At 35.3% G+C, this 23,043-nt stretch overlaps 1 protein-coding gene across 1 annotated transcript in view; it reads left to right on the plus strand.

Moving 5' to 3' along the window:
- KLHL1 (kelch like family member 1) overlaps positions 1–7,435 on the plus strand; it is a 396,571-nt gene extending 389,136 nt beyond the window's left edge. The window contains exon 11 of the mRNA XM_059144513.1: positions 6,324–7,435. Coding sequence (XP_059000496.1) covers positions 6,324–6,383 — 60 coding nt within the window. The 3' untranslated portion in view covers positions 6,384–7,435. The remainder of the gene's footprint in view (positions 1–6,323) is intronic.
- Positions 7,436–23,043: the final 15,608 nt, after the last annotated feature.

Below are 23,043 nucleotides of genomic sequence, written 5' to 3' on the forward strand. Positions count from 1 at the left end.
GAATTTTCCATGGAGTGGAGCTGCTGGAATCTCCAAGTAGTAATCCTCACAGCCATAAACAGAAAGCAAAAACAAAACAGCAAAAAGCTCTAAATGATCTGTCATGTAGAAAGAGCTCATTCCCAATCACTTTGGCTGGGAAGATGGAGTAACATATTTAAGCGGGGTGTTATCTCTTGGTATATAGTATACTGTCGTTAGAGACTCGAGATCATGCTTAGAATTAGGCAGCTCCCGTTCTGGTCACACAACTAGATTTGTGTTGCATGTATGGGTGCTGGGGGAAACTAAGTGCAGTACAACTTAATTATAATGGAAAACAGCTTATTCTGTGTAGCTACCGTGACCTTGCTTGTAATGGAGGGAAGGGATATATTCTCAGACTTGTGTCCCTACATTCAATTTCTCCCTATTTTCCTCCTTTCTTTTCCAAGTGTCTCAATATTTCTATTATTCCTCCCCTTTATCAGAAACCTAAAAGCAAGATACCATTCCAGCAAACAAATCATTTCCATTAGTGGGTGCACTGAGATTCCAAAGCCTTATTTAGTTGAAGCAGATTAGGAACCTCATCTCATAATATTCCTCAGTGGATGAACGGTTCTATTTGCTATTGGGGTGGAGGGTGGTCCACAGAAATTGACTAAAGTTTAATCTTTAGAACTTGGACACTGATTGAAGTATATTTCTTTTAAAATATATTGACTTTTAAAGACACCGTAGTTCCTTGATTCTGTAGCTTGATGATGTATGTTCAACCACAATATTGAGATAGGCTGACTCTGAAGTACAAAACTAAATTCCTAATGTCTAGACAAAAGTGCCTGCCTTATGAATCTTACCTTTCTCTAAGAAAAAATCTCTCTGGTTTCAATGTAAATAGATGAATTTGGCTAAAAGGAAAAATGAAGGAAGAATGAACAAGATAAGGAAAAGTATTTGGAGAACTAAATCATGTGATTTTCTATGTTTTACTTTAACTGTAAGAGAAGATGCGTTCATCATCCAAAGAGCAGCAGCAAATATAAAAGAAGATTGTAATCATTACACTGAAATTTTAGAAGATATGTTTAACCTCTTATCTTTCTGGGTCCTGAGTATAGACAGAGAAATATGGCATGGATTAATGATCCTTGATTTGCTAATGAAAAGTGCCATTTCAATGATATATATTTAAAGTGTATCACTTTTACAAATGAACATTAAATAAAGGAAGTTTATGGGCATATCAATGACAGAATATGGTCTTCATTACGTATAATAATGAGACATGAACTAGAGCGTATCATGCTTAGCGAAATAAGTCAAGCAGAGAAAGACAACTATCATATGATCTCCCTGATATGAGGAAGTGGTGATGCAACATGGAGGCTTAAGTGGGTAGAAGAATAAATGAAACAAGATGGGATTGGGAGGGAGACAAACCATAAGTGACTCTTAATCTCACAAAACAAACTGAGGGTTGCCGGGGGGAGGGGGTTGGGGAGAAGGGGGTGGGATTATGGACATTGGGGAGGGTATGTGATTTGGTGAGTGCTGTGAAGTGTGTAAACCTGGTGATTCACAGACCTGGGGATAAAAATATATGTATATAAAAAATATATGTTTATAAAAAATAAAAAAAAAAAAAAATAATGTATGTAGTAATAATAGGTAAAAACTTCCTGAACATTTTCCCTCATTTTACTTTATTGTCCTTTTTTGGATCATATAATATCTTTCAAATAATCAGGTGGTATTTAAAATGTTTTATAACAACTTTGTCTAAGTACTATAAACATTAGTTTTAAAGCTCTTAAATTATTTTATAATTTTACGTCCGTATATTTTCATTATTTATATTTTGTAGCGTCCATCAGCAGACCCACACAAAATGCCTTTGAAGATTTTCAGGATTCTAGGTCCCGAGGAATAAAAATCCCATATGGCTAGATAATGCCTGTCACTTTCCCTCCATTTACTCCATAAACGGACAAAACCAAAAGGTTATCCTATTTATCACTGGCATCCCCAAATGACCGAACATTAGAATAAATAAACTATATTAAATATCCAAGAATGTATATCTGCAAGACTTCCCAGATCTGGGAGCAATTGCCAGATTCATGTCTTAGACAGTTTTACTGAGAACACATGCATACATGTGTCCATGGGTGTGTATGTATTTTTATAAATAAATTTGCCTTTGACATTTAACACTGGGTTTATTTTTTTCTATTTTATTTGGAAAAAAAAATATCTGCTTCAATACATAAGAAAAGATCTTTATTCTATTCCCCCTGGTCTGGGTAAAACCACCCTTTCATGTGTTTTCTTAGTCCATTGTCACAGTCCTGTCAGGCTGCATCCACTTGCAGTGGTGTGTGATTTACTATCATCTCCCCATAGACTAGCCTCATTGTTGGCATGGGGTAAGAAAAAATGTGAATATTTCTTTTTTTTTTTTTTTAAGATTTATTTATTTGTCAGAGAGAGAGCGAGCGAGAGCTAGCACAGGCAGACACAGTGGAAGGCAGAGTCAGAGGGAGAAGCAGGCTCCCTGCAGAGCAAGGAGCCCGATGTGGGACTCGATCCCAGGACGCCGGGATCATGACCTGAGCCGAAGGCAGCTGCTTAACCAACTGAGCCACCCAGGCATCCCTGAATATTTCTTAAATAAAGCTGAGAATTACTCTTGCAACTCAGTTTGCGCTGCTGTGCATGGGTTATGCTTATTTGCACGCAATAGGTATATACGGTCATATCCTCTTATCGGCAGTTTTGCTTTCCATGGTTTCAGTTGATAGTGGTCTACTACAGTCTGGAGGCAGGTATCCCTCCTTCTGATGTGCTGTCAGGAGGTCAGTAGTAGCCTAATGCTATGTCACAATGCTGACATCATTCATCTCATTTCATCTCATTATGGAAGCATTTCTCATGTCACATCACACAAGAAAAAGGGTTAGTACAGCAGAGTAAGATATTTGGAGAAAGATAGAATGCATTCCCAAAACTTTTATTACAATATATTGTTATAAATATTCTATGTTATTATTAGCTATCATTGTTAATCTCCTATGGTACTTGGTTTGTAAATTAAACTTTACCATAGGGTATGTATGTATATATAGGGAAAAACAGTATATAATGGGTTTGGTATGATCCATGGTTTCAGGGATCCCCTAGGAGTCTTGGAACATGTCCCCCTTCAAGGAGGGGCTACTGTAGAAAATATTGAGAATAAGTTCTAGGGGAGCCTGGTGCAATATCTATATTCTCTGTTTTGTTTGTTTGTGTTTTTTTTTCAATTGGTTCTGTGGCCAACATTTTTAGGGTGTCATTCTAAGGCTGAAGGTATAACTTTGGAGGGACAGCATGGCAGATTTTTTAAAAATATGTATTAAATAAGATTAAGTTAGAACAAGGGGAAGAAGAGGAAAAGCTTTCTTAAATATTTAAAATGTGATTATGTAGAATATATTAAATGCTCAAAATAACATGATAACTTCTGTGATAAGGGAAATACTTAGCACTAGGATAGAAACTAAGTGTGTTGAGTAGAGAAATATTTGCTCAAGGAATGACAAGTAGAATGAAGCCTGACAGGTGGGTAATAGTTAACCAGGTGAAAATATGGGGAGTGGTTTAAGAAACAGAATTTGTAAAGAACTGCAGGAAGAACAAGTAGCATGCAAAAAATAAAGAGATGAGAAAGGAGTTTGGAGACATCAACAGTGTCTATGGGATGCACGGCCTGAAGCCATGTGATGGAATCGTGACTTTACTATAAGGCTGAGTGGAAGTTAGTGAAGCTTTTAAGGAGGGAAAGTAAATAATCAGAATTGCATTTTAAAATGATTGTACTTGATGGGATGTGAAAAATCATTAGGAACAAGCAAGATTAGAGTCAGAGAAATCCGTTAGGAGGATATTTTAACCAATCCACAGTGGAGCTGGAAAACGTTTCCCTTCTCCCTTCTAGGTTATTTGGTTGGCCTAATAATTAAACTGATATAAGACACATTAACGGAAGAAAACTGTAGTTTTGTATGTATGGGAAGCCCATAAAAATAGGAGAGTCAAAAAGCGGGCAAAGCAGAAAGCTTTATAACTTCTGGACAAAATGATAAATTTGTGACAAACTGTCAAACCAAGGATTTGAGCTTGTGGTAGTGAATTGCTGACGTAGTAACAAGCTTTATTTAAACAGCTTTTTGGCCCTCAATCACTATCTCTGGTGATAACGATGACTTCTACCCTCCGGGTACAGGGAAGTTACCTTTCACACTGCAGATTTATCTCCTGCTTTCAGTGGGGCCAAGGGACAGAGAGTCCCTCCTGTACCAGACATCTATGAAGTACATTGAATTCAAAATAATCAATATGCCAAATTTGCATATCATGGGGTGGCATACTCTGCAACCCTTCATACTCAAGGTAGAATTGTAATGTGAACCAGGCTGAAGACCACTGGAATGGGTATAATCATGTTGGATGGAGAGAGACTGTAGGACTTGAGTATTCAAATGTGGGGTTGATGAGGCAATACTAAAGGTCATGGATGTATCCAGGTTTCTGTCTTGAGCAACTGAATAGAGAGTGTGTCATTACCTGACACCAGAAACACAGGATGAATAGCACATTTTGGGGGAAAAGGACAGAGATTCATTTTTACAAACACACACATGCGTGTTTAGAGATACAGATGTAGATGTAGAAATAAAGTAAAGCTATTCATTCTATACTTTGTCTGGAAACTGTGTATAGGATTTCTCAGTATTGAATGAACATCAGAGGGTATTTGGGAATGTTTTAAAAAATACAACTACCGGGGGCTCCTGGGTGGCTCAGTGGGTTAAGCCGCTGCCTTCGGCTCAGGTCATGATGTCAGGGTCCTGGGATCAAGTTCCGCATCAGGCTCTCCGCTCAGCAGGGAGCCTGCTTCCTCCTCTCTCTCTCTGCCTGCCTCTCTGCCTACTTGTAATCTCTCTCTGTCAAATAAATAAATAAAATCTTAAAAAAAAAATACAACTACCTGATATTCCTCCCATTTCTATAGTGGTGGGCATTGAGCGCATATATTTTGTAGAAGATCTTTAAGTGACTCTGATGTGAAACAACACTTAAAAATTATTGGAAATGAAAAGAGAGATGATGAAAAATGTATACATTTTGGAGTCACATAACCTCCAGTTTGGGCTCATTGATTTATATATTGTCTCCTGACATTCTGTTCACATACCTGTCCTACAAAGATAACAATACATGATGGGATTAGAAAGGTGATGCGGTGCTCCATAAAAATTATTCTTAACACAAATGAGTAAAAATAGATTATATGGGAAGTTTCTGCTTGTTTTTTTTTTTTTTCACCCTGCAAAAGGATGTCAGTTAACAGTAAGTATGTTTAGAAGAACTGTAGATGATATGGTAATTTTCATATTTAGAGAGTGAGACCATATCCTTTCTTAATCAATAAAATAATGTATGTGATCTGAGGTTATTTTGCTCTTGGCTGTTTTATTTTTTACATTTTATTCACTTTCTTTACAGCTTGGAATAATATCCTGTAATTTCTACCCTACTCTGATATTTTAGGTGCATAAATTATTCTTAGAAAACTGTTATAAAAATCATTCACATCAGAATGCTCAAATTATTAAAATCTTGGCTTATCCTCATGGAATAAATTTTCATTACAAACTGTAAAAATTACTGTTTTAATATATTTCTAGCCAATTTCACATTCACAAATTACTAAAAAATATCAATTCTCATCTTAGAGATTATCATATGGAGGAATTTTTTAAATAAGCACTACAGCAATTGTCAATTATGGTCTATTTATGACAAATATTGAAGTTACTTCATTGTATGGCTCTGTTTAGAATGAATGAATAACACATTTCAGTATAATATCTGAAGAAATAAGTTCAAGATGATTTCAATAAGTGTAATAGCTGTTCCATCCAAAATATACTCCAAGATACCACGATGAAATATCATCACAAATGTGCCCATGTAAGCCCAGAAATAAATCTTTGCTGGAAACTATTCTATAGCACCTTTGTGTCACTAAAAATCATTAAATACTTTACTACTTGTATTAAAAATTCCAAAAATGAATGCAAGTTTTAACAGTTTCAATATGCAAATTATTGCTCTTTTGTAAAATCCATTTTCAATGCTTCCATTTTTATTTTACTACTTGTGACTAAATTGGGAAAATATAAGCACATATACTTGTGATTTTCACACATATGAATGTTTTAAATATATTACGACTGTATGCTTTCCTATGACAGTAAAATTTGTCTTAAATTGTGTTTCATCTTTTTCAACAGATGGCTTCTTTGAATATTGGGAGAGCAGGTGCCTGTGTGGTAGTCATCAAGCAACCTTGACTTATTTTTATTTGGAGAGATTTTATTTGCTGGAGTGGTTATTTTTATATCAGAAGGCAAGAATGAGAACTTCCTGATGTGAAAATTCTTCAAGAACAAGGATTTCTGTAGATTTACCTACTGATGTCAAAAGAGATAGAAGATCAAAGAGAATTATAGGAATCGAAATAAACATCAAACTGCTATGGGAAAAATGTCTGGCCGTCTATTAGTTAGTTCAGGAATGGTTATTGGTAATTTGTTTTGTATTGTAGCATACAATAACTAAAGTTACCAAAGGCTTGTTTTTCTTGAGCAATTAAAAGGAGAGATCCATTTGTGACATGGATAATTTCATGACTACAACTCCTTCAATTGTTTTACAGTTTGTGGCAATATCAAAGAGGTCGAAGACATGATATTTCATCTGACAGAATCTGATTAGTTTACTATTTCCTAATCAGATGTGGTCATTTTAGGAGGCAGAATGATGTTTTATTAAAACAAACACGCTTCTTCCTCATTTTCTCAACTATGAGGGCAATTAGAGAAACAGATTCATGCCTGTCTCTTGCATTCAGAAAACAAACTGCTCTGCTAATCAAAGCTGCACATTTCATCAGAGAGGATGGTTGAATTTTATTTCAACCATATTAGCAATCTGAAGCTGGAAAACAGTAAAGATTGTTTTCATTAGGCTTACCACATTGCTTTGCTTTTTGAACACACTGAGCCAAAGAATCAGTACAATTATGGGCTTTTGCCTTATGTTGAGTTCAGTGTAAGCATGGAAGCTAGTTATTCTGAATGTTATATATATCCACTGCATGTTAAAGTCCCTTAGAATTTTGTTCATTAAAAAAAATAATGTTAGAATTTTGAAAGAGAAATCTATGATCTGTTCATTGGGAGTGTTAATGATCATCATTAGAAGGAAGGCAGACTTCAGATTCTCATTTCCCACTCTTCAAACTTGTTACATTGTTATGCACATTATTTTATGCCAAATGTTTGTAATTGTTTAAAGCATAAAGTGAAAACATTACATAATGTCCTTAATAGATTCATGTAAATTTTAAATATAATTAATAAATGATAGAACATTTGCTTTTATCACTGTATCATTCTTCAATAAATTTTAATTCAAATCTGAGTACTGAGGTGTACTGCAGATAGGTCATTCTTATTGCTTGACTGTTCCTAAAAATTCAAGGAAATATATCTCCCTCAAAATGTGTATTTCCTCCCAAATATTACACTGGCACTGAATGTAGTCTTTAATTATTGCTTTCTTCTGTAGTCACTCATTTGAGGCAGTTAGCAATAATGCTTACAAAACACACATCCCATAATGAGTGCTTATAATTGTGCAAGAGCTAGAAAAGACAAGAAAATTCCTCTTTGAGTCAATGTAAACCATGGAACTGATTTTTACTAGTTGGGTGGAGAAAAATGTTTGAAATCTAATAACCAAGGAAAATATTGATAGTTTATATCAAGGAAATATTAGGAAATCTAAATTTTCCCAATATATACATGTGATCAAATTTGTTAATCACATTTTATGTCAGAAAAATTATGTCACTAGAAGTATAAGATAGGAAGAAGTACCAATGAATTTAAAAAATTACAGGTAAAAATGCATAACATAAAATTTACCATCTTAACCATTTTTAAGTGTACAGCTTAGCAGTATTAAGTATATTTAATTTCTTCTGCCCACAATGCATAGAGCATACATATAATATTAGCTAACTGGAATAGAAAACTTAATCTTGAAACTCGAAAGAACAGAGAAGATAATGTAGGTACAACTATTATTATTTTTTTTAATTAATTTTTTATTTTTTATAAACATATATTTTTATCCCCAGGGGTACAGGTCTGTGAATCACCAGGTTTACATACTTCACAGCACTCACCAAAGCACATACCCTCCCCAATGTCCATAATCCCACCCCCTTCTCCCAAACCCCCTCCCCCCAGCAACCCTCAGTTTGTTTTGTGAGATTAAGAGTCACTTATGGTACATCTATTTTTTAATCAGTAAAGTTTTGTGGCGGTCATATTTAAAATTTGCTAATAAATGTATTGATCGTTTTACAATGCTCTTTCCTGAGAAGGAATTTACCTGAAATGAATTTGCTGCATGCAGCCAACTCTATCTGTAGATCATATTAGCCTATACTACTACTTATATTGCATAGAGTGAGTATATACATCAATTGTCCAAATGATGACACTGAAGAGCACCCTGGACAATGAACTCTAAGCGTATATGAGATGGGGGAATGGATACCATTGTGCCAATTTGCTGAAAAGGAAACTGTCTTCCAAGGTCACACGTTAAATAAGTCCCAGCACTTGCTATATACCTGCCATGACTCCAATCCAGGATTCCTGAAACTTGGTTCTGTCAAAATTTCTGCTAAAAACAGAATTCACTATTTGGCTCTTTAATTAATAAGGAATATTTAAATAAAGAAAGTAGAGAAAATAGCATCAAGGAGGCTAATTTTTCCAAGATACTGTTCAGTATTTTTCTTACATTGATATCCTTGGAGTATAACATATTATTTATAAATAGCACTATGAGGACAACTTATATTTATATATACCACTTTGAAGTCTTAGAATATTCTGCAAATACTTCCAATTTTAATGATGACTATTAATAAGAATAGGAATATAAAATACAGTTCAAAATTATTTATAAAGTATACAATTACATCCAAATCTCCAAACACTGCAGTACTGATTTATTTTATGTTGCACATTAAAAGTCAATAAAGCACAATCAATCATACAGTTAAAATAAAATATAAAAGGTGATATTTGTAAGTTTCTCCTGGATACTGAAACAAGAGACTGAATAAGAATAGAAGCATTAGTGCAAAAATATTGGCTACCCAAAGAGTATAAGGAATTTAAATTATTAATCATATTATGTATGGTTTGAAGAAACCAGCCAGTCTATGTATAAAATAAAAAATTGCAACCAAACAGCTAAAACCTGTGATAGTGGTTCTAAAAAAATTAACATTTAAACATAGGCTAAAATACAATATTTAAATATCTATGGTCTTATATCCAGACTTAATCTAGAAGATTAAAATGTTTCTATAAAAAATTTAAGATTTTGCAGCTTTGGGGAATTCTTTTAACCATATCCATGTCACTCCTTAAACCTGTACATAGTGTTTTTAGTATTTCAAAAGAGATGAAAATTAAGTATAAGTAAGGAAATGAGAATTAAAATTAATCTTTTAGGCATGAAGGGGAACAGAATTTGCCACTCCAAAATACCCCTCTTTGGCACAAGTATTATCTTGAGCTGGTTAATTTTAAGAAACAGCAGACAGGGGAAAAGCTTTTTAAACAGTATAAGAAAACTTTTCCTAAGGGACTTCTACATTTACATGGAAAATCTCCACTTGTAAAAATGTTTCCATCAGGGGCGCCTGGGTGGCTCAGTGGGTTAAGCCGCTGCCTTCGGCTCAGGTCATGATCTCAGGGTCCTGGGATTGAGCCCCGCATAGGGCTCTCTGCTCAGCGGGGAGCCTGCTTCCCCCTTCTCTCTCTCTGCCTGCCTCTCTGCCTACTTGTGATCTCTCTCTGTCAAATAAATAAATAAAATCTTAAAAAAAAAAAATGTTTCCATCACTGTAACTGGAAAAGGAGGATGACTAAAGCTCTAGAAACTCTTAAGACATCAACAACCTAAATCTGCTTAACAATCTTATCCTTGTTTGCTATGCTTTTCTTGATAGTTTCCCCAAACTGGCTCCCACCCCCAACAGTTCCTTTTATCTTTTGCTGGGGAGGGTCTTTAAGGTGGTGCTTTAGGCCACTTTGGAGAGTTAGTCGGTTTTCTTGGGTATCTTCTGTGTAAACAGGAGGTGTACAGGTTAGTAAACTTCTGTTTGTTTTGCTCCCATTAATCTCTTTCATTCCAGGGGAGTCTCAGCTCAGAGCCAAGAAGGCTAGAAGGGTAAAGGAAAAAGTATTTCTCCTCCCCTATAGGCAACTATACTAATTTGTTTCCTTTAAAGGTTTAACAGGACCTTTTCCTATAAATAGCCCACTACTACCCTACTAGATAATTTGAAAAGGCCTGGAATTTTATCATCTTTTTTTTTTTTTTTTTTAAGATTTTATTTATCTATTTGACAGAGAGAGAGATCACAAGTAGGCAGAGAGGCAGGCAGAGAGAGAGGGGAAAAAGGCTCCCCAGTGAGGAGAGAACCCGATGTGGGGCTCCATCCCAGGACCCTGAGATCATGACCTGGGCTGAAGGCAGAGGCTTAACCCACTGAGCCACCCAGGCACCCCTAGAATTGTATCATCTTATGGACTATGGTTAGCTCATGGAAAATGAATGTTTTGTCACTGTATAAATCTTATGTATTGTTTTTGTTCTAGGTTTCTATAATTTGATAGTCACAGTAATTAGATACTTAATATATACAGATTTGAATTCAGAAACTCATAAGCATTTATATATTATATACATGAATATAATTGGAACAATTTTAATTCATTGCTTTTAGATCAATTTGTGGCTTTTAGTAATTGAAACTTTACTGACATTTAAATTTCTTATCCTTGGAAATAAATGAAGAGTAACACAAGCTACAACACACCAAAATATTTATGTATTCAGAATACCTGAAAAACACAATGTGAAAATGAAATCACTTATTTTATTCACTTATTATTTCCATGACCAAGTATCAAAATCTACATGCAGCAGGTACTGTGCTCAGTGGACATTACTTGCACTCATGTAGCTCAGACATGAAAGAAGACAAACTAATAAATGCATAGTCATGTCACATTTGTTGAAAAAATCTCTTCCAGAACACTATGGGAAACATGTGAAGGGCATCTAACTTTATTTTGTAGATGTGATGCCTGAATTGTTAAGGATGATGTTAAAAGAATGCTTCTTCCCTACTTCATGAAGAAATACTTTTTTCCCCCCAAGACATTCCTGGTCTTTTATCCCACCTGTATCCCCTCTAAATGATATGGTAGGTAGATGACAGTGTTCAAAAAATAAATTAAACAAGCAAAAATATTCTAAAACCTCCCCACAAAGGTAGTAGGAGGGAAAAAAAAAAAACAACTTCTTTTCTTGCTGAATTATCATGAAAATGATGAGGGAACAGATGACAAAGCAAAAGGCTGATACCTTGCAACCTCCCCCAACTCCCACTCTTGTGTGGGACATAGGTGACATTCTTTAGGAATCTCCCACCCATCTTAATGTTAATACCTTGCTAGAGGGCAAAAAGACCTGGCTTCTGGTATCAGGTGTCTTATAGGTCCTCATTAGCATATGAAAGTTCTATTGAAACTTCCCTTTTCCTTACTTCCCCAACCCCCATGGTAAGTAACCTGCCATCCCTCACAACCCTGGGAGCAGCAGCTCTTCCTGCCCATTGGTCCTGTTGCAGTGCTTTAATATACCACCATTTTGCACCAAAGATGTCTCAAGAATTCTTTCTTGGTCATTGGCTCTGGACCTCACCCCACCGAACCTCATCTATATTCTAGAACTTCATCAAAACCAGGATGTGAGGTCCATCCCAGGCAACCTACAACTATACAGACAGAGAGATACTACACTCTGATATGTGGCCAAACAAACACAATCCATTACCACATATTTTCCTTTTTTTCTTATAATCATTTACTTTTATATTTAGGTGATTGCTTTTTAATCCATCCACAGTATTTTTTTTTATTCCAGTTAGTTAACATACAATGTTATACTAGTTCTAGGTGTACACTATAGTGATCAACACTTCCATGTCACCTGGTGTTCATCAGACAACTGTACTCCCTTAAGTACCCCACCCCCTATTTAACACATTCCCTCACCCACTTCCTTTACTGGTCTACTCCCTCCCCCTCTGGTAACCAACAGTTTGTTTTCTACAATTTAGAGACTGTTTCTTGTTCTTTCTCTTTCTCTCTCTCCGCCCCCCCCACCTTTTCTTGATGGTTTTGTTTCTTAAATTCTACATATGAGTGAAATCATATGATACTTGTCTTTCTCTATCTGACTTATTTTGCTTAGCATTATACTCTCTAGCTCCATCCTTGTAATTGCAAATGACAAGATTTCATTATTTTTTATGTCTGTAGCATTCCATTATGTGTGTGTGTGTGTGTGTGTGTGTGTGTACATACCACATCTTTTTATTCATTCATCAATCAATGGACACTGGTCTACTTCTGTAACTTGGCTATTGTAAATAATGCTGCTATAAACATAGTGGTGCAAGCATCCCTTTGAATTAGTGTTTTTGTATTCTTTGGGTAAATACCCAGTAGTGCAATTGCTGAGTCATAAGGCAGTTCTATCTTTATTTTATTTTTAAAGATTATTTATTTATTTATTTGACAGACAGAGATCACAAGTAGGCAGAGAGGCAGGCAGAGAGAGAGGAGAAGCAGGCTCCCTGCTGAGCAGAGAGCCCAATGTGGGACTCCATCCCATGACCCTAGGATCATGACCTGAGCTGAGCAGAGGCTTTAACCCACTGAGCAACCCAGATGCCCCAGGCAGTTCTATTTTTAAATTTCTGAGGAATTTCCGTATTTTTTGTCAGAGTGGCTGCACCAGTTTTTATTCCCACGGACAGTGCAGGAGTGTTCCTTTTTCTCTACATCTCCACCAACACCTGTTGTTTCTTGTGTTGTTGATTTCAGCCATTCTGACAGGTGTGAGGTGATCTCTCATTGTAGTTTTCACTTGTATTTCCTTGATGATGAGTGATGTCAGGCATCTTTTTCTGTGTCTGTTAACCATCTGTAGGTCTTTAGAGAAATATCTGTTCATGTGTTCTGTCCATTTTTAATCAGACTAATTATTTTTGGGGTGTTGAGTTTTAGAACTTCTTTATATATTTTGGATACCAATCCTTTATTGCATATGCCATTTGTAAATAATCTTCCCCCATTCTGTAGACTGCCTTTTAGTTTTGTTGATTATTTCCTTTGCTGTGCAAAAGCTTTTTATTTTGATGAGGTCCCAATAGTTTATTTTTGCTTTTGCTTCCCTTGTCTCAGTTACCACGTATTTTCAAGATAAAGAGTTCACAAGCAAGAAGACTGGATAGAACCATTTTTCATACATGGTTCATCCTAACTTTACTGGGTGATTGGAATGAGCATCTGTGTTAATTAGCTCTGGGGCGGGGGATGGGGGGTGCATACTTCTCAAACTTTACAACAGCAAGTTATTTTGCAACTTGGAACAAGGACCCCACCAAAGTGAGGCTCCAATCTTCCTTTAGGAAGTAGAGGTACAGCTGCTATCTTCCTTGATGATTACATTTCAAAGAGATGGCCCTCATTGAAGGAGGGCTTAGCTGCCTCCATTTTGATCTCAAACTTTCTAGTTGGGCTCCTCTTTCCAGCTTGTCTCTTGGTTCAGATTAAGACACTGAGGGCAAAGGATCCCCTGATGGGATCTGAAATTATCCTCTCAAAGAAGCTGGCCCTGAGCCAGCAAGACCCTGCCTGTGACTGACTCCAAGACAAAGGCAATTTGACTTTCACTGACTACCTGCACGTTTCCACCCACTTTTGCCTCACAGTTTCCTTATATAAACCTGGAAGTATTTTCAGCATTTTGGAGACAGTCTTGGAGACGCTGGTCCTCTGTCTTCCTGGTGCTGGCCTCAATGAAATAACTTCCCTTCTTGTTTCACCACCACTCTTTTGTCTGCCTTTGGATTCTGTCAGCAGTGACTCCCTGGATGAACCTGGTCCCCAGCCACGTGCTCCTGCATCCCTGCCTGCTGATTGTATCAGGTCCTTGAGGAAAGGGTTCTGTTGTCACAAACTTGACAAAGACCTAGTTTTTAAAACTATTTACATATAATTCAAAGAAAGGAGCGAATACTCAGAATTACAAGTTTTCTAGAGTAAATGTTCTTGAGAAAGAGAAGGGAAGGAAAAATCTCTTCCCTCATTTTAAACAGAGAAAATTAAACCTCTCCATTTTCACTTGTTATTTGTCCTTAAAATAGATATTAGTGTATTTTTCCTCCAGTTGCTTGTCTAACTTCAGATTTGCACTTTTTCTGTTTTTCTCCTGAGGTTACGGTGAGGCAATGATCTATGTTGGGGTCTGTAAACTAGGGGCCACAGGCCAATGATAGAAAATATATATCAGAAGAATAATATTTCATGACACATGAAAATTATGTAAAACACAAATTCCAGTGTCTATAAATTAAGTGTTATTGAAACCCAGCCGTGCCTCCTCTACTGTTTACAGTGGCTTCTTTCTAACTATCCCAGCAGAGTTAGTTGCAAGAGAGACCATATAACCACAAAGTATTTAGTCTCTGCACCTTTACAGAAAAAGTTTGCTGACACCTGGTCTAGGTCCTTACTAATCAGTTAATAGTCCCTTGAAGAAGCAACTTTACTATTACCTAGAGCTTGTTAGAAATGCTAAATTTGGGATCTGTCCAGAGCTGCTAAATGGGATTCTACTTTTTAACAAAGTATCTAATGTGACTTGTGAAAGGTTGAAAAATAGCAATGTAAGTAATTTCTCTGCAAACTCTATATCCTTCTCTGGTTTTCTCAATGAAGGTGTCAAGTAGGGAGTCAGCAATCCTGCTCAGCTCTCATATTTAATCCACATAACTCCAGTATGAATTTTATCAGGAATAACAGTAATGTTTTAGCTTTCATCTACTTTCCCTTTGCCTAATTTTTTAACCGGTTCAGAAACTAGATGAGGAAGGGTGCTACTTATTGGATTACTCCCCAAATCCAGCAGAGAAACAGTAGTGAGCTCTGTGAAATGGGCTATATGCTAAGCAGAGAGTTCCAATTATGAGAAGGTGTAATTTTTACAAAGGAAGATACAAGAGAAAGTAGATCACATGTTTGTATTATACCCATTATTTTATAATCTGTTTCAGTTTTAACGACACTGGAGAGGATAGGCCGTGGTTTTCTGTAGCCAAATTTCTGGCTTAGAATCAATCAGACTGATTCTTACTGACCTCAGTTCTCTTGAGATGGTAATTTTGGTTTGCTTGGGAACTAAGCCCCAGCTTGCTTAGAGGGGTGGACCTATTCTTCTGCCTACTGAGGAACATGTCAAAACAAGACTTGGAATTCTTACATGGATGATGGAGAAAACCAAACCCACAGCCGCAGTTCCTTTTGCATTAAACCGAGAGGTAAAATTTAAAGGTTTGTACTGTTAAAAGGTAAACTGAGGCATGTTAAACATTTTAAGAGTTAACTGAAGAAAAATAGATTCCACTGTGGCAGAGCCAAACCAGAAGTGGTTAAAAGCATTCCACCTAAAGGAGTCAAGGGAAAGACTTACATAAAGGTGCAGAACTGAAGGAAATTACTTGATTGGCTAAAGCGTAAAGCTTTGTTGGCTCTTTGAGAGTGGTTGTTCTTAGCACTCTGATTTCATAAACTAGAACCACTTACAGGCTTATATTTTGATTTAGGCCACCTCAGTCTAATGGACTCCTTGTTTGACTGATTTAATAGTTTTTATAGATTTTGATGTGTTAGAAAGTGATCATAATTGACTTAACATCCTCGTAAGTAATATTAAGATTTAGGAAGTAATAATGATTTTAGATTTTAAATTTTATGTGGAAGGGTAAAAGAAAATGTGACAAAGTTTATAAACAGCATTTGGATTTTAAAAATTAAATCATTGAATTTATTACTGTAATACATTTATGAGAAATGACCAATGTTTTTAAAGTTTTCTAAGGATAAATACTTCACAAACTTAAAACACAAGCATTATTATATTTATGAATGTAGATGAAAGTGTCGGAGGAAATTTAAATAAGCTAAAGATAGGGCTAATCATTAAAGGGAATTTAATATGTTTAAATTTATATGAGCACATATTAATCAAGGGCCCCCTTAAAAAGGATTGCTACTATTTTGTAGATTTATAACTAAATTACAAGGCTTTGAAAGTTCAATTTAGAAACTTAAGGAAAATATTGTTGGTTGACATAATTATTTTTAAAAGTTGATATTTATTCTATGAAGAAAACAACCACTAATAGTATTTTTCGAATACAAAGCACACTCATTCAAAAACAAAAATATTGTTCACGTTTATAAAATACTTTCATACATATTATTAATTTGTCATACCCTCAATATTCAAAATAATATTTTCTTCAGAATTATACTCTATCCATCATAGAACTAAGAATAGAATTCCATAGTACAGCTTTAAAAATTCATTTTATTAATAATGCTTAGGAGAAAATAAGTATTTGCTCACATGGGCTCAAATTACCTAACTTATGGATTCTAGATCACTTAAAGTAAAAAATGGACAATGTTTATTCTATATAGATAATAACATACAATGACTATATTTTTGTGTAGCATAAATGTATTTCTATTTTACTACATTTTCCCCATCTTTGAACCAATCACCTTTGTTAGTTAAGATATTTAAACATAAAGTTAAATAAGTCTATTTCTCTTAGTAATAATTCAGAAACTTAAGATATGACTGCATGGACATTCACAATTGTCATATCCTTTATCCTTCATGCCCAAACACAAAATATTGAAGTCCTTTTAAAAATAATGCATATTTAAATGTTTATATTTCCTCAAATGTCCAAAACCTGTTCCTTTTCCTCACTTTTATTTCCAGATATAAATGATGTATAATAATTGGCTGATACAAATGGCATGTTTAGATTTTAACTGGTATAGAAGATGCTTACAGGGATTTTATTTTTAATTCAGATGTTTGAAAAGGGGAATTACATTAAAGCTGGTTTGATGTCAATTAAAAAATTAAGAGAATTCCTAAAGGACTGTAGAAAACTGGCCATCAAGTGTACACATTAGGAGGAATAGCTAAATTGTATGTCCAAACAGTGTCTTGATTGATTTTTACTCTGATCTTCTCACCAAATTACATTTGCAAAAGTAACCATGGAGACTAAAAGCTTAACTACTGAACTGAACTAGCAAAGTAATACCAAAGAGTGTAGTAAAAGAAAGTAAAGGTGTCTTCAGAGTCAAAAAGGTGGCTCATTGTAACATATAATACGCTACATTAACTTTTCTAAATCCTAAGAAATCAAGAGCATCTACTTACTCTCTGGAAAAGTAGGAACAGAGAAGCAGATTAACCAGTCAACAAAATGTTTATGTTTTAATGCCTAGTTTAATATTCCATGCATTTGTTACTTATCTAATGGTTTAGGGTATAGAAGTACATTTCTTTAAAAAATGTATCATATCCCTAGATCTACATTCACAATCAGAATTAATCAGATCTATGGTCATAAAATACATTATTGTAGTGGTTGAAAAACTTTTTGGACTAAAGCTATTTTTTTAAAGATTTATTTATATGACAGAGAGAGAGAGAGATCACAAGTAAGCAGAGAAGCAGAAAGAGGGAGAAGAGGAAGCAGGCTCCCCATTGAGCAGAGAGCCCCAAGCAGGGCTGGATCCCAGGACCAGGAGACCATGACCTGAGCCGAAGGCAGAGACTTAACCCACTGAGCCACCCAGGCATCCCTGAACTAAAGCTATTATCCATATATTCTACTATTAATTTAAACAGAACACCAATCAAAATAATTAAGAATTTTCAGAAAAATCTCAATTCTTCAATTAACTTGAATTATAAAAGGATATGGAAATTACAGATGTAGGTTAAAATGAATAAATGATTTTCTAATTTATAGGGTGAAGGTAAGTTAAAAGTAATATGTTCATAGTGTCATCTATTTATCGGTCAAATATTCACTAAAAACCTTCTACAATGCCAGGAATCCAAAATGGCATTGGTGGCATAATTTCAAACAACAAATGGTTCCTTATAACCAGCACTGTGAGAAAAAAAGGCACTTATAAGCAAATAATACTCTGAATAAGTACTATGATAGATTTAAGTACCAGATGTAAAAGAAGTTGATTAGGGAATATCATATTGCTCAGGGAGATGAAGAAAGATTTACTTAAGAAACTCTTATTTGTAAGGATAGAAAATTCAGGAGGAGGGATCTGAAGTAGTCCTGAAGTGCGAGGTAGAAAGCAATTCTGTTCTCTCCCTAACCACTTCCTACTTGTCCCCCTGCATACCTAACACTGCTAAATCTAGGTAGGAGGAGGGTATTTCTGCTGGTCTTTTCTTCAGAAGCTCAGAGATCAATCTCACACTGTTTTCTGATGAATCCTTAGGAAATGCAAACTGATTAATCTCCTTGAATTCCTATGTTCACAATGCTAAGTAGCTTTAATTTGGAAAATTTTAGGGTGCCTTTCTCTCTGTGTAAGAAAAAGAAATCATGAAGAAATGATTTAAGAAAAAGAATCATTATATGTATTTATCATTTGACTTTTCTTTCTTTGGAACTATAAATTATGGATAAGAATCCGAATTGTAGAAATTACTGAAGGAACTTCCATTTTACTAGTTTAATTCAGAGACATACTTTTTTGTCTTATATTTGTAGTAAACTCGATAATATACAAAACGTTTCCTTAAACATTTTGGAAGTATTCTTAGTTAAGAGGTTATGTGGGTTTAGATCACATGGGCTGTGTTTAGACTCTGTCTTTTTCTAGTTACGTGAGTAGGGCAAATTACCTAACTTCTTTGTTGCTGACCTTCCTCACTGTAGATATATTGACAGGATTGTGAAAATTATTTAAACCACTTAGGCATTGAGCTAAGCACTCTCATGAGGCCTTTTCTGGCTCAGTCTGTGAAGCGTCCACCTCTGGATTTCGGCTCAGGTCATGATCTCAGGATTGGGATATCAAGTTCCCTATTGGGCTCAATGCTAAGCATGGAGCCTGCTTAAGATTCTTTCTCTCCTGATGGCCACTCCATCTCTCTCTCCCTCTCTAAATAAGAAAAAGAAAAAGGTCCCTTGAATTATGCATGGTAAGTGTTTACAGAGAAAATCAAAAGACTGCTTACTACTTGACAACCATTTTAATAGAAGCAATTATATGAATACATTTTTCATAAAGTTCTTTTCTCTAAGAAATGTACACTTATTAACAAAACCCAGGTTAATATTAGCACTAGCTCTGAATCAGAAATAAATAAAAAAAAAAGCAACCAACCCCCCCCCTTTTTTTTAAAGATTTTATTTATTCATTTGACAGAGACAGAGATCACAAGTAGGTAGAGAGGCAGGCAGAAAGAGAGAGAGGGGGAAGCAGGCTCCCTGCTTGATCCCATGACTCTGGGATCATGACCTGAGCTGAAGGCAGAGGCTTTAACCCACTGAGCCATCCAGGCACCCCCAAAAACCTTTTAAAAAATATAAAATAAATAACTAGCTCATCGAGTAATTTCATATGTCATGAAAGTAATCCTGTTAGAAGCAGGGTCAGGGAAAAAAGGGAAAACTTACTAATTCAAAGAGAAAAAATAAAATTGTTAAAAATTAAAATACACCTATAAAATATACAAAAATTATGTATTCCTCTCATACTCAAACTCTTCCTAATGTCCGTTTACCACTTTCTATTCACTTTATCAATCAAACTAGTCTCATGAAAGACCAAATTACATTGATGATTTTATTCAGGCTGTTGTAAATAGAAAGGATGTTCTTTAATGCAGACATTTTAAAAGACTAGGGAGGTAAAAACGTAAGGTTCATTATCATGGAAACAAGGGTGTTATGAAGAAGGATGACAGTGAGTCTTACTTGAAGGCTGGAGGTGTTTAATTCTTGGAATATGCGGAAAAGTCATACCTTTGCAGTTAGCCATTTCTCAGGACATGGGAGGGGAGGGGAGGTTTTCTCAACAAGCTTTCCAGGAAGACAGGACTCAGATAAATTCAACATTGTCAGTCCCTTATTTATTCAGTATTAATATTCAATGTTGGACAATTTGGAGATAATCCTAAGCCTCCTGAGTAGAGTGGATTAAAGGTGAACTGGAATAGGTAAATTAAGTGTCCAGAGGCAGGGATGTGGTACCTTTATAGTCAGTAGCAGAAAACCAGAACTCTTACTATACCAGTAGGTGAACACAGGATCATAAGCATCAAACCTCATATATGATCTGTAAGGTATAGTCCACAGGTCTGATAGATATATTTTTTTTTTTTTTGCAAAGATGGGCATTGTCTTTAAAATATTTTAGGTAATTCACAAAATTAAACACATAGAGTTTGATCACTGAACGCCCATTTCTAACAGTTTCTTGTTGATTCTGAATTAACAAGCAAATTAAATTCATTCTTTACAGTCTTCCTTCCTATACTGAACTCACAATAAGATTTCCTCTATTCAAATATCTTATTTTAATATAGTAGAGGGAAAAAAAGATGAAAAAGTCAAGATGATTGCTCCAAATTAAATGGGCTCTTCTACTTTAAACTTCAATAGCAGTCTTTTAGAAACACCTATAATGGGGCACCTGGATGGCTCAGTGGGGTAAGCCTCTGTCTTTGGCTCAGGTCATGATCTCAGGGTCCTGGGATAGAGCCTGGCATTGGGTTTCCTGCTCAGTGGGGAGCCTGCTTTCCCCTGCCTCTCTGCCTACTTGTGATCTCTCTCTCTCTCTCTCTCTGTCAAATAAATAAATAAAATCTTTAAAAAAGAAAAAGAAACAGCTATAATGTTGACAGACTAGATATTGTTTTATTTTCCACATATTCTCTTTTTGCATACCATAGGTCTTCTAAATTTTTTTATTTCTGATGTCATCCTAATGTATCTTAGGGTGCTCTTCAAAAGTGATAGGAAGCTTAAGATCTGTTAAAATTGCCATGTTGGTATTTACAGTGGAGCAGGCTGTTACTAATAAGTTCAGTTTGTTAAAATACAAATTAGTTGTATAATGTTTATTAGGAAACTCCGATAACCCTCTCAGATTCCTAAAGTTATTTTAAAAAAGTGTAGTAATTGCCTGTGTGGCTGAAGTGTTTATGCCTGCCAACTTCATAGCTGTATTTGTTTAAAAAAAAAAAAAATCCAATGTTATCTCCCAGTATTCAATATTTACCTAACACTAGCATAAATATAACTTCTGAAGGGGTACAATATGCATTACCCCAAAATATGGCACCCTCCCACATTGAATATTTTAAGCTGAAGGAATTTGAGAAAATGGCAGATGGAAGGAAGATCCCTCTGACCTTCTCTCCCAGCCCCTTGTCCTTCTGAACCAAGTCATAAAACCCTCAAGTGAGAGGTGCCTTCCCCATACCCAGAAGAAAGGAATATCCTTATCTTTGAAGACGAAGACCATGATGAAGAATCTCAATAAATAGACTGTACTTGCCAAGTTCAGTCTCATACTCTTCAATCTATCACACTCATTATACTCCTCAACCTATCATTTTCCATCACAGCTGTTTACTCTTCATGAAACCTAGCATAAAAGTACATATGTCGAAGTGTTTCTTTGGATTTTCATTTCCTTAGGAAGACTCCCATGTCATGTAAAACTTGCATATTAAATAAATTTGTCTACTTTTTCTCCTCTTTATCTGTCTTCACCAGTTTAATTTTCAGATCCAGCCAGGGACCCTATAGGATCAAGGGAAAGCTCTTCCTTCTCTACATTTTCATTACTGGTTCTTTAAAATATTTTTTCTTACTATTGTTTTTGGTTTATTATTATTTTTTTATTTACTATTTACTATATAGTTTTGCTTTATTTTCCTTCCTTTTTTTCCCCTATTCTGACATAAGCTTACTCACTTGAGAGCCATATAAATTTTTTTCCTTCAATTTTATTTATTTACCTTAGAGAGAGAGAGAACACAAGCAAGGAGGAGCAGGCTCCCCACTGAGCAGGGAGCCTGATTTGGGCCTTGATCCCAGGACCCTGGGATCATGAGTTGAGCCAAAGGCAGCCAATTAACCAACTGAGCCACCCAGGCACCCCCACTTGAGAGCCATATAAAAATGGAGTAAACTTCTGTCTGTGAAATGGGGTTATAACTCTTTAATATCATTTAGTACAATACCTGAAAGAAAGTAAGTCTGTAATAAAGATTAGTCATTACTTGTATTAGGTATATTTAATAATTATAGTTAAATTATTTATTTAATTTTTAATAAAATTTTATTTCTCTTTGCTCCTTTTAAAAATATCTCAAGTACATGGTTTCTGGGTGGTTTGGTTGGTTAAGTGACTGCCTTCGGCTCAGTCATGATTTTGGGGTCATGGGATTTCATCGATATTGGGTTCTTTGCTCGGCAGGGAGTATGCTTCTCCTTCTCCCTCTGCCCCTACCTTCTACTCTTTCTCTCTCTCAAATAAATAAATAAATAAAATCCTTAAAATCTATCTATCTATCTATCATCTCTTTCAAGGACAAAATTTCACTACTGTTTTTGTTTATTTAAGAAACATCACTGTTTTACTTATTTTGAGAATTGTAATTTAATTATTTTTATACCTCTTACTTAAATTTTATTTACCCTCAAGAATTACATTCTCTCCGTATCTGATTGGAAAAGACATCCAGTTCCCCCTAATAACTGAGGCACGGTTTATCTTTAAGTGGCAGTAGGTAATAATAAAGCTGACTTTCTCTCTCTTTCTCTCTCTCTCTCTTTTTTTTTTTTTTTTTTTTTAATTTTGGTCTATATTGTTCATAGTTGCAGCAAAACCAGAGGCTGGAGTACCTATTAAGTTGTAT

This window comes from Mustela lutreola, chromosome 13 (assembly GCF_030435805.1).
Source record: "Mustela lutreola isolate mMusLut2 chromosome 13, mMusLut2.pri, whole genome shotgun sequence".
NCBI classification, from domain to species: domain Eukaryota; kingdom Metazoa; phylum Chordata; class Mammalia; order Carnivora; family Mustelidae; genus Mustela; species Mustela lutreola.